We start from the raw sequence: 13,054 nt of genomic DNA, 5'->3' as shown, positions 1-13,054 counted from the left end.
ACATAACACATGTGCATACACACAAGGTCAAGGTAAACAGTAAACAACACATAAAACATGACATTTACAATATTAAAACGTGCTCACATAACACGTGCATACACACAAGGTTAAGGTAAACAGTAAATAACACATAAAACATGACATTTACAATATTAAAACGTGCTCACATAACACGTGCATACACACAAGGTCAAGGTAAACAGTAAACAACACATAAAACATGACATTTACAATATTAAAACGTGCTCATACAACACATGTACATACACACAAGGTAAACAGTAAACAACACATAAAACATGACATTTACAACATTAAAACGTGCTCATATAACACATGTTGGTTGGGGGGTGCATAATAAATTAAAATAACATAACATAACATAACATGTACATACATACAAGGTAATAAATTAACATAACATAACATAACATAACATAACATAACATGTACATACACACAAGGTAATAAATGAAAATAACATAACATAACATGTACATACACACGAGGTAGACTGCAGTCCTTTCACAGAAGCTTTAAACTCATGTCATGTAAGAAGGGTTTGAAGTTGAAGATTTGATTGTAGGTTATTACTATTATTATTATTATTATTCCAAGCCTTCGCTGCTGAAAACCTAAATGCTTTCTTGCCCAGTTCAGTTCTTACTTTGTGGATGACAAATTGCAGAACATTCATTGAACGAAGATTGCATACCTGCCAACTACTCCGGTTTTCCCGTAATTAGTACGGTTTTCATCAACCTATTCCGGGTTACGGTTGCAGTGATAAAAAATATGTTTTTTCATTAATTAAAAAAAAATTTTTTTTTTAAGTTTTATTCACGAAATCTCGTAACAACAATGACAATCGACACTGCTTCCCGTAACTTCCTATCGAGCTATTCCGAATGCCATGCGCGAGGCTATTTATAGCACCGCTGCCAAGCACGAGGCACCAGTTGCCATTGTTTCCAAACGAGCGAACGATCATGGAATCAGCCGGAGAAAAATCGCAACCAAAAAGAAAACTGCAGTCATTCCGTGAAGAATATTCAAAAGCCTATCCGGGAATAATTATCCGTTCCAAAAAAGGTGAAAACTACGCGAATTGCACCTTGTGCAGACAAGATTTTTCGATCGGACACGGAGGAATTAGCGATGTAAAAGACCACGTTGGGACAAAAAAACACAAGTCTAATGCCGTTGCTAGCGATACAAGTGGAAAACTTTCAACGTTTTTCGTCGCCCAAACAGATTCTTTGGATGTGATAAATGCCGAAGTTTTATTTACGGAGGCAATAATTGAGCATGGACTTCCAATCGCACTGGCTGATCACATGGGACAGTTATTTCGGAAAATGTTTCCCGGCTCGAAAATCGCCAAAAAATATGGATGTGGTCGAACCAAAACATCAAACATTATTCAGTTGACAATAAAGTTACCATATCATTTTTGCAGTATGATCAATCTGATAGAATAAATTTGGATTTTAGCCACAAAAAGGTAATGACACCAATGTTATCTATTGGAATTGTTTAGTACTGTTATACTGTTAAAAGTGTTTATACTATTTATGCTTTCAAGTCCAAGTTGAAGAAATCTTGTTAAATGTTGACAGCATAACTACCAAAATACAGAAGTATGTCCTTAATATTTTTGCAGTGCTATTTCTGTTGAAAAGTTCAAATGATTACATTAGAGATGTGATGTGCCACTTTTCAAGTGTCTGATGGCTTCAATTAATTTTCATTAATTTTTCATATTTTGAATTCTTTTGAAAGGCTTACAAAAAAACTACATTTGAATTGTAATTCCATGCTATTGACAGGACTATTAATTTTAATGAAGTTAGCTTACCATGTTTACAGTATGATAATTGTGATAGAAATGTGAATTTTAGGCACAGAATATTTTTTACAATTGAACAAGGCAGTAGATTATACAAGCTTGGACAGAAAGTTAATAATAATAAAAATAATAATAATAATTTTTTTTTAATGGAATTGTTTAGTGCTGTTTTACCATTTGTTTACTGTAAAAAGTGTTTATACTGTTTATACTTTCAATGAACAAATTGAAGTCTTGTGAAAGGTTGACAGGATAACTGGCATTAACTGTCAAAATAATTTCAAACTATTGAAGTTATCTTACAGAATAAACATGTCAATCAACCCATATGATTTTTGCTGTAATATTTTTGTTTTGAAAAGTCACTGTGACTGATAGAAAAGTGATGGTTTTAGCAACATTTTAACCTGTCTGAATGCTAATAATCATTTTGAGACTTTGTCCTGGACCTACCGGGGCCTGCGGCCCCTGGACCCTGGCTACTAGGTTTTTCTGATTTCAAAAGTTGGCAGGTATGAGATTGTGACGTCCTAGTTTCTTTGTTGAAAGACAAGACAGATAAGATGGAGTCATACCCACAATGCTTTTGGAGATGAACACATACCAATGATTGAGGTAACAATAACCATGCTATGCAAAACCCTCTTTTCTGATCTGATTTTATTACTATTTGAGTGCCAAAAATGGGAATTCAAAACATTTTTTTCCAGCTGACGCTCGTGGAAGTCCGCCATTTTTATTTCTCATAGCGGCATTTGGAGTTCCAACCAAAATAGCAATAACCAATTAACAATGATCTGATATTAGTTGTAATAAGCAGCAAGGTCACTACACAGACCCCAAGCCTCATTTCAAGCAGTAAGAAGTACTTCATCTGCATAAATGTTGTGTCTTGTGACAATGTGCACACATTCTACAACACAGCTTTCCAAACCGCACTCTAAATAATCAAAGTCTGCAGGGGCCATTTTGATATCTTTTCATTTCAACACCAATGTAATGTATATCTTTTTTTTAATGTATCGGGCTCTCCTCAAGTTTGGTCTTAGAGGAGACTCAGTCCAATTTTTTTTAATAAGTCATATTTTAGTTAGTTTTTTTGAAACATTGAACGCCTAAATCTTTAGATCAACTTCATACAATATCTATCTATTAGTATATATATATATATATATAATATATATAAATATATATATATATATATATATATATAAACACAAACATGTTTGTATTTATGCTTCACTGACGAGTGTTGTGCGAGTGGCGTTTTGTCCGACTAATTTCGACGGTCCTTGAACTCACCGTAGTTGTGTGGACTGTGACGCAAGTTTGTTCACATGTACAACTTTCTCCAACGCTGCCACAGAAAGACGTGTTTTATGCCACTCCTTCTTTGTCTCATTTTGTCCACCAAACGTTGTATGTCGGCATGAATGCACAAAACGGAGTTTTGTTGATGTTATCGACTTGTGTGGAGTGCTAATCCGGCATGTAAGGTCAGTGCATGACTGCAAGCTAATTGATGCTAACATGCTATTTAGGCTAGCTGTATGTACATATTACATCATTATGCCTCATTTGTAGCTATATTTGAGCTCATTTCATATCCTTTACTTTTATACTCTTTGTATATCATTTAGTTTTGCATGTCTCATGACACATTATCTGTATGTAATATTGGCTGCATTGTTTATGCGCCATGTTGTTCCAGACCACAGTAAATGTTACCCAGCTTGCAAAGATTGTAAGATAGCCTGCCTTGTCCTTCAACTTGGACACACACATGTTTACCTTTGGCCATTCTATGTTGTAAAAATATGTAGAATAAATATTAAAAACTCAACGTTTCTGTCAAGGAAGTTCTGCGTCAGCCCACGACACATAGTCATTTTGATAGTAGGCTAATAAAGCTAATATAGACATCATGTGTTGCTTTGATTATAAAACTTATATAAGGCTCTTAAGGTTTTGCGGCTCCAGAAATATGTTTTTTTGTATTTTAGGTACAATAGCACGGTGGAAGAGGGGTTAGTGCATGTGCCTCACAATAAGAAGGTCCTGAGTAGTCCTAAATTCAATCCCAGGCTCGGGATCTTTCTGTGTGGAGTTTGCATGTTCTCCCCGTGTCTGCGTGGGTTCTACTCCGTTCTACTTCCTCCCACCTCCAAAGACATGCACCTGTGGATAGGCCCCTCCCACCTCCAAAGACATGCACCTGTGGATAGGCCCCTCCCACCTCCAAAGACATGCACCTGGGGATAGGCCCCTCCCACCTCCAAAGACATGCACCTGGGGATAGGCCCCTCCCACCTCCAAAGACATGCACCTGGGGATAGGCCCCTCCCACCTCCAAAGGGATAGGTTGATTGGCAACACTAAATGGTTCCTAGTGTGTGAATGTTGTCTATCTGTGTTGGCCCTGTGATGAGGTGGTGACTTGTCCAGGGTGCAGCTGAGATAGGCTCCAGCACCCCCGCGACCCCAAAAGAGACAAGCGGTAGAAAATGGATGGATGAATGGCTTTTTCAACATGTCCGGCCTTAGATTATTAAACACATTTCTTCTGCGGACGGCGTGGTGAAGTTGGGAGAGTGGCCTTGCCAGCAACCTGAGGGTTCCTGGTTCGATCCCCACCTTCTACCAACCTCGTCACGTCCGTTGTGTCCTTGAGCAAGACACTTCACCCTTGCTCCTGATGGGTGGTGGTTAGGGCCATCAGTGTGTGAATGGGTGAATATGGAAATAGTGTCAAAGCGCCTTGAAGGTAGAAAAGCTATACAAGTAGAACCCATTTAGCATTTGCGTCATTCTTTCAAGCAAATGAATAGGTGTTGCACATTTGACACCAAGGACACATTTTGTACCATCTAAAATCCATGTTTTCTACAACTGACACATTGGAATAACAGACTGATTCATTCAGAGAAATACATGATTGAAAGGTTCAGTTTTTGAACAGCAAGTCTTGCTCATCAGTCTAGCAGACGCTGGTTGACAAATACACGTTGCCATGAATATGCTGTATGACCTGCACAGGATGGAAACTCAATGGACGACATGATGCTCGTCAATCTACTCTTGTTTGGCTATTTGTCAAAGATGTCTGCAGGATAGCAGCGTGAAAGAAGCAATGTTGATAGTTCTCATCTTGGCCTCATCACTGATTGATCATTCTGTGCCTCAACCAAGCGGAGCAATGGCAGTAAAAATGGCTTCACTGTTATTTATTACAGTCCATATATTGTCTAGTCTGCTGTTTTTCAACCACTCACTCGTGTGTCGTGAGGTACAGTCTGATGTGTTGTGGGAGATGATGTACTTTCACCTATTGGGCTTAAAAGATAGATACATATCTTCTTTTTTTTAATCTTTTTTTACTATTTATATTACTAAATGATTGTGTATACACCTGAGAGGATCTGCTCCCATTTCATGTTCACTGTAATAATGACAATAAAACTCTATTCTATTCTAAAAAGACTTTTTGCAAACCAGTAATTATAATCCGCAAATAATGTGCCGTTGCTTAGTGTCTGTGCTGTCTACAGCTCGCCAGACTAACTACGTAATACTCCATGTCAGTAGTAATACTCCATGTCAGTAGTAATACTCCATGTCAGTAGTAATACTCCATGTCAGTAGTAATACTCCATGTCAGTAGTAATACTCCATGTCATTAGTAATACTCCATGTCAGTAGTAATACTCCATGTCAGTAGTAATACTCCATGTCATTAGTAATACTCCATGTCAGTAGTAATACTCCATGTCATTGGTAATAGTGACTGCAGGGTTCCTGCCACCCTCCTCAAAGTGGCTGCAGGGTTCCTGCCACCCTCCTCAAAGTGGCTGCAGGGTTCCTGCCACCCTCCTCAAAGTGGCTGCAGGGTTCCTGCCACCCTCCTCAAAGTGACTGCAGGGTTCCTGCCACCCTCCTCAAAGTGGCTGCAGGGTTCCTGCCACCCTCCTCAAAGTGGCTGCAGGGTTCCTGCCACCCTCCTCAAAGTGGCTGCAGGGTTCCTGCCACCCTCCTCAAAGTGGCTGCAGGGTTCCTGCCACCCTCCTCAAAGTGGCTGCAGGGTTCCTGCCAGCCTCCTCAAAGTGACTGCAGGGTTCCTGCCACCCTCCTCAAAGTGGCTGCAGGGTTCCTGCCACCCTCCTCAAAGTGGCTGCAGGGTTCCTGCCACCCTCCTCAAAGTGGCTGCAGGGTTCCTGCCACCCTCCTCAAAGTGGCTGCAGGGTTCCTGCCACCCTCCTCAAAGTGGCTGCAGGGTTCCTGCTACCCTCCTCAAAGTGGCTGCAGGGTTCCTTCCACCCTCCTCAAAGTGACTGCAGGGTTCCTTCCACCCTCCTCAAAGTGGCTGCAGGGTTCCTGCCACCCTCCTCAAAGTGGTTGCAGGGTTCCTTCCACCCTCCTCAAAGTGACTGCAGGGTTCCTTCCACCCTCCTCAAAGTGGCTGCAGGGTTCCTGCCACCCTCCTCAAAGTGGCTGCAGGGTTCCTGCCACCCTCCTCAAAGTGGCCGCAGGGTTCCTGCCAGCCTCCTCAAAGTGGCTGCAGGGTTCCTGCCACCCTCCTCAAAGTGGTTGCAGGGTTCCTGCCAGCCTCCTCAAAGTGGTTGCAGGGTTCCTGCCACCCTCCTCAAAGTGGTTGCAGGGTTCCTGCCAGCCTCCTCAAAGTGGCTGCAGGGTTCCTGCCAGCCTCATCGAAGTGGCTGCAGGGTTCCTGCCAGCCTCCTCAAAGTGGCTGCAGGGTTCCTGCCACCCTCCTCAAAGTGGCTGCAGGGTTCCTGCCAGCCTCATCAAAGTGGCTGCAGGGTTCCTGCCAGCCTCCTCAAAGTGGCCGCAGGGTTCCTGCCAGCCTCCTCAAAGTGGCTGCAGGGTTCCTGCCACCCTCCTCAAAGTGGCTGCAGGGTTCCTGCCAGCCTCCTCAAAGTGGTTGCAGGGTTCCTTCCACCCTCCTCAAAGTGGTTGCAGGGTTCCTGCCAGCCTCCTCAAAGTGGTTGCAGGATTCCTGCCAGCCTCCTCAAAGTGGCTGCAGGGTTCCTGCCACCCTCCTCAAAGTGGCTGCAGGGTTCCTGCCACCCTCCTCAAAGTGGCTGCAGGGTTCCTGCCAGCCTCCTCAAAGTGGCTGCAGGGTTCCTGCCACCCTCCTCAAAGTGGCTGCAGGGTTCCTGCCACCCTCCTCAAAGTGGCTGCAGGGTTCCTGCCACCCTCCTCAAAGTGGCTGCAGGGTTCCTGCCACCCTCCTCAAAGTGGCTGCAGGGTTCCTGCCACCCTCCTCAAACTAGTGGCTGCAGGGTTCCTGCCACCCTCCTCAAAGTGGCTGCAGGGTTCCTGCCACCCTCCTCAAAGTGACTGCAGGGTTCCTGCCACCCTCCTCAAAGTGGCTGCAGGGTTCCTGCCACCCTCCTCAAAGTGGCTGCAGGGTTCCTGCCACCCTCCTCAAAGTGGCTGCAGGGTTCCTGCCAGCCTCCTCAAAGTGGCTGCAGGGTTCCTGCCAGCCTCCTCAAAGTGGCCGCAGGGTTCCTGCCAGCCTCCTCAAAGTGGCTGCAGGGTTCCTGCCACCCTCCTCAAAGTGGCTGCAGGGTTCCTGCCAGCCTCCTCAAAGTGGTTGCAGGGTTCCTGCCACCCTCCTCAAAGTGGTTGCAGGGTTCCTGCCAGCCTCCTCAAAGTGGTTGCAGGATTCCTGCCAGCCTCCTCAAAGTGGCTGCAGGGTTCCTGCCACCCTCCTCAAAGTGGCTGCAGGGTTCCTGCCACCCTCCTCAAAGTGGCTGCAGGGTTCCTGCCACCCTCCTCAAAGTGGCTGCAGGGTTCCTGCCACCCTCCTCAAAGTGGTTCCTGCCACCCTCCTCAAAGTGGCTGCAGGGTTCCTGCCACCCTCCTCAAAGTGGCTGCAGGGTTCCTGTCACCCTCCTCAAAGTGGCTGCAGGGTTCCTGCCAGCCTCCTCAAAGTGGCTGCAGGGTTCCTGCCACCCTCCTCAAAGTGGCTGCAGGGTTCCTGCCACCCTCCTCAAAGTGGCTGCAGGGTTCCTGCCAGCCTCCTCAAAGTGGCTGCAGGGTTCCTGCCAGCCTCCTCAAAGTGGCTGCAGGGTTCCTGCCACCCTCCTCAAAGTGGCTGCAGGGTTCCTGCCACCCTCCTCAAAGTGGCTGCAGGGTTCCTGCCAGCCTCCTCAAAGTGGCTGCAGGGTTCCTGCCACCCTCCTCAAAGTGGCTGCAGGGTTCCTGCCAGCCTCCTCAAAGTGGCTGCAGGGTTCCTGCCACCCTCCTCAAAGTGGCTGCAGGGTTCCTGCCACCCTCCTCAAAGTGGCTGCAGGGTTCCTGCCACCCTCCTCAAAGTGGCTGCAGGGTTCCTGCCACCCTCCTCAAAGTGGCTGCAGGGTTCCTGCCACCCTCCTCAAACTAGTGGCTGCAGGGTTCCTGCCACCCTCCTCAAACTAGTGGCTGCAGGGTTCCTGCCACCCTCCTCAAAGTGACTGCAGGGTTCCTGCCACCCTCCTCAAAGTGGCTGCAGGGTTCCTGCCACCCTCCTCAAAGTGGCTGCAGGGTTCCTGCCACCCTCCTCAAAGTGGCTGCAGGGTTCCTGCCACCCTCCTCAAAGTGGCTGCAGGGTTCCTGCCAGCCTCCTCAAAGTGGCTGCAGGGTTCCTGCCAGCCTCCTCAAAGTGGCTGCAGGGTTCCTGCCAGCCTCCTCAAAGTGGCTGCAGGGTTCCTGCCAGCCTCCTCAAAGTGGCTCAGGGCCAGTGAGAGCGATACAGACGCCCTCAGCCCATGACACAGGTGTCATTCCACTAGTCCATATATCATCCCAAAAGTTATGAAAATATTATATAAAGGTTGAAAAATACATTTGTGCCGCTTGAACACATTTGCCTTCTTAATAAGTGTTAGCAAATGAACATCTGGACCAGCGTTCATGTGGCTTAGTGACGAGAGAACGATATTTAGCACGATCATGGATCATATATTCAAATGATATCGCGTAGCATATGTGCAGCCATTAAAACTCTGCGCTACTAAACCGCTTCAGATGTAAATTGAAGAAAACATAATAACTAATGACTTTGCTCGGCTGTGTGGGCACTCAGGAGGAATAAGTAGGCTGTTGAGGGATCATTTCCAGATTGTAAAACATTTGTGAACGCTCTCTGTGGGAAAGGATAAGAGAGTAGTGTTGTATTGATGTGGTGCAGCAAGTCAATCAACAGCACTTTAAGTATATATTGTTGTTGCTCATTTCCTTTTTCTTCTTGGCTGTTTTTTGGACTGCAGGAGTCCAGGTGGAATTACCTCTTCTCCTTCCTGGCGCTGCCTGCATTGCTGCAACTCTGCGTTATGCCTTTCCTTCCGGAGAGTCCTCGCTTCTTGCTGATCGAGAGGAGGGACGAGGCTGCAGCCCAGAGAGGTATTGTGAGACAAGCAACACACTCAAACTGCTGTGTCGGCACCCGACTGTTGCTGTGACCCGCCACCTTCTATTCACTACAGCTGCCACCTGCAGAACATGCTATGATTGCCATGTTCACAACATGCTGTGTTCAGAACATGCTATGATTGCTATGTTCACAACATGCTGTGTTCACAACATGCTATGATTGCTATGTTCACAACATGCTGTGTTCAGAACATGCTATGATTGCTATGTTCCATACAAACTGCCACCTTCAGAACATACTATGATTGCTATGTTCAGAACATGCTATGATTGCTATGTTCAGAACATGCTATGATTGCTATGTTCCATACAAACTGCCACCTTCAGAACATACTATGATTGCTATGTTCAGAACATGCTATGATTGCTATGTTCAGAACATGCTATGATTGCTATGTTCAATACAAACTGCCACTTTCAGAACATGTTATGATTGCTATGTTCAGAACATGCTGTGTTCAGAACATGCTATGATTGCTATGTTCAGAACATGCTATGATTGCTATGTTTCATACAAACTGCCACCTTCAGAACATACTATGATTGCTATGTTCAGAACATGCTATGATTGCTATGTTCAATACAAACTGCCACTTTCAGAACATGTTATGATTGCTATGTTCAGAACATGCTGTGTTCAGAACATGCTATGATTGCTATGTTCCATACAAACTGCCACCTTCAGAACATGCTATGATTGCTATGTTCAGAACATGCTATGATTGCTATGTTCAGAACATGCTATGATTGCTATGTTCCATACAAACTGCCACCTTCAGAACATACTATGATTGCTATGTTCAGAACATGCTATGATTGCTATGTTCAATACAAACTGCCACTTTCAGAACATGTTATGATTGCTATGTTCAGAACATGCTGTGTTCAGAACATGCTATGATTGCTATGTTCCATACAAACTGCCACCTTCAGAACATGCTATGATTGCTATGTTCAGAACATGCTATGATTGCTATGTTCAATACAAACTGCCACTTTCAGAACATGTTATGATTGCTATGTTCAGAACATGCTGTGTTCAGAACATGCTATGATTGCTATGTTCCATACAAACTGCCACCTTCAGAACATGCTATGATTGCTATGTTCAGAACATGCTATGATTGCTATGTTCAGAACATGCTATGATTGCTATGTTCCATACAAACTGCCACCTTCAGAACATACTATGATTGCTATGTTCAGAACATGCTATGATTGCTATGCTCAATACAAACTGCCACTTTCAGAACATGCTATGATTGCTATGTTCAGAACATGCTGTGTTCAGAACATGCTATGATTGCTATGTTCCATACAAACTGCCACCTTCAGAACATGCTATGATTGCTATGTTCAGAACATGCTGTGTTCAGAACATGCTATGATTGCTATGTTCCATACAAACTGCCACCTTCAGAACATGCTATGATTGCTATTTTCAGAACATGCTATGATTGCTATGTTCAGAACATGCTATGATTGCTATGTTCAGAACATGCTATGATTGCTATGTTCAGAACATGCTGTGATCAGAACATGCTATGATTGCTATGTTCAATACAAACTGCCACTTTCAGAACATGCTATGATTGCTATGTTCAGAACATGTCATGATTGCAATGTTCCATACAAACTGCATGTGTTCAACACTTTTTCTTGTGCCGCTGTAGTTCAATTTGTCAGTCCACAAAGGTAATGACGCCCAAGAAAATGATGGTATTTTTCAAAGTTATGAGAGCCATGCACAGATCTACCTAAAAAAGTCAGTGCAAAATTCCTGAAAGTACAAACTTTTACCTTGGAGTCCAATAATTAGCCTTATGGGGTACTTTATTGGAACTTGTACTTTAAAGGGGAACTGCACTTTTTGGGGGGAATGTTGCCTATGGTTCACAATCATTATGAAAAACATAGCAGCGGATGGACTAAAAAAAAAGTGCATTCTAAATATGAAATATTCGCAAACAAAGGTTGATGGGAGCTCCACTATTCCACCCATAAAATCCGATAAATAACCATCCAAAAAGCACGGACAAAACTCTATTTACATTTTGTGACTTGAATATTAACCAAGTATTAGTGATATTGTTATTATAAGTTCTGACACAGACAAACTATTTATAGTGATCACTTCTGTTTGTCCCTATGTTTACATCATCCACTGGTCAGCTGCTTCCTTGCTTCCCTGCTCCCTGTAAATTTATTCTACATCATAATTCATGCCTCTCACCTGAAAAGTAGATGGCTGAGGATATAATCCGACAAGTTGGGACACTTTGTCAGCCATTTAGGACCTGGAACTGGCAAGGACGACACGATGAGTAGTTGTCTCCACCCCCCCCCCCCCCCCCACCTCCCCACCCTGTTTCTTCACAAGGCTTATGAGACATTTTTGATCTAAACGGGAGTATATGACAGCGGACCTTGTACAGTAAGTGAAGTTGTATTATGTTCGTTGGCTCTCAAAGTCTGAAATAAAAAAAAAAAGCAAATGTGATTCGTTTTTTAAGTTAATGAGCTGTGTATGCTTAAAATGATCAAAATAGGTTAATATTACATGTTATTATACATGTTAGTACATGACAAATATACTTACATCATGTATATATTACATGTTATTATGAATGTTACTACATGACATATATACTTACATCATGTATATATTACATGTTATTATGAATGTTACTACATGACATATATACTTACATCATGTATATATTACATGTTATTATGAATGTCACTAGATGACATATATACTTACATCATGTATATATTACATGTTATTATGAATGTTACTACATGACATATATACTTACATCATGTATATATTACATGTTATTATGAATGTTACTAGATGACATATATACTTACATCATGTATATATTACATGTTATTATGAATGTTACTACATGACATATATACTTACATCATGTATATATTACATGTTATTATGAATGCTACTACATGACATATATACTTACATCATGTATATATTACATGTTATTATGAATGTTACTACATGACATATATACTTACATCATGTATATATTACATGTTATTATGAATGTTACTACATGACATATATACTTACATCATGTGTATATTACATGTTATTATGAATGTTACTACATGACATATATACTTACATCATGTATATATTACATGTTATTATGAATGTTACTACATGACATATATACTTACATCATGTATATATTACATGTTATTATGAATGTTACTACATGACATATATACTTACATCATGTATATATTACATGTTATTATGAATGTTATTACATGACATATATACTTACATCATGTATATATTACATGTTATTATGAATGTTACTACATGAGACATGTTTATAAAACCTCAATGGTGGTGTGTGGATGTTTTTTAAGGGCTTTTTAAGAAGAATAGAGTGGCTCCCATCGGCTCCATTGTAAGCCGACTTTTAAACACATTGATTAAATATTTAGAATGCATAAAACAACAACAACCATCCATCGTCATGTCTCTCATAATGATTGTGAACGATAGGCAAAATTCCCCCCAAAGTGCAGTTCCCCTTAAAAGGACGAATGTGTCCTGCTGTTCAGTACGTCCACATCCCAGTGGGAGGACATCCATGGGGACAACAGAATTGAAACAATGTGTATCAAGGTCAAACTCTGCAGTCTACAGAAATGCAGCCTCGGAGTTTGCCATACTGTACCTCAAACTGCATGCGTTAGCCCAGCACGGAGAACTGTAACGTGCTATAAGCCTTT

The 13,054-nt window shown here is 42.7% G+C and overlaps 1 protein-coding gene across 4 annotated transcripts in view; it reads left to right on the top strand.

Moving 5' to 3' along the window:
• slc2a9l2 (solute carrier family 2 member 9, like 2) overlaps window positions 1-13,054 on the top strand; it is a 157,240-nt gene that overhangs the window by 94,798 nt on the left and 49,388 nt on the right. For all 4 annotated transcript variants that reach the window (XM_061932404.2, XM_061932405.2, XM_061932406.2 and 1 more), the window contains one exon: window positions 9,121-9,253. In XM_061932404.2, coding sequence (XP_061788388.1) covers window positions 9,121-9,253 — 133 coding nt within the window. The remainder of the gene's footprint in view (window positions 1-9,120; window positions 9,254-13,054) is intronic.

The sequence above is a fragment of the Nerophis lumbriciformis genome, linkage group LG38 (genome assembly GCF_033978685.3).
Source record: "Nerophis lumbriciformis linkage group LG38, RoL_Nlum_v2.1, whole genome shotgun sequence".
In the NCBI taxonomy this organism is placed as follows: Eukaryota; Metazoa; Chordata; class Actinopteri; order Syngnathiformes; family Syngnathidae; genus Nerophis; species Nerophis lumbriciformis.
The sequence above is the reverse complement of the archived record's forward strand: the minus strand, read 5'-3'. Positions and strand labels throughout refer to the sequence as shown.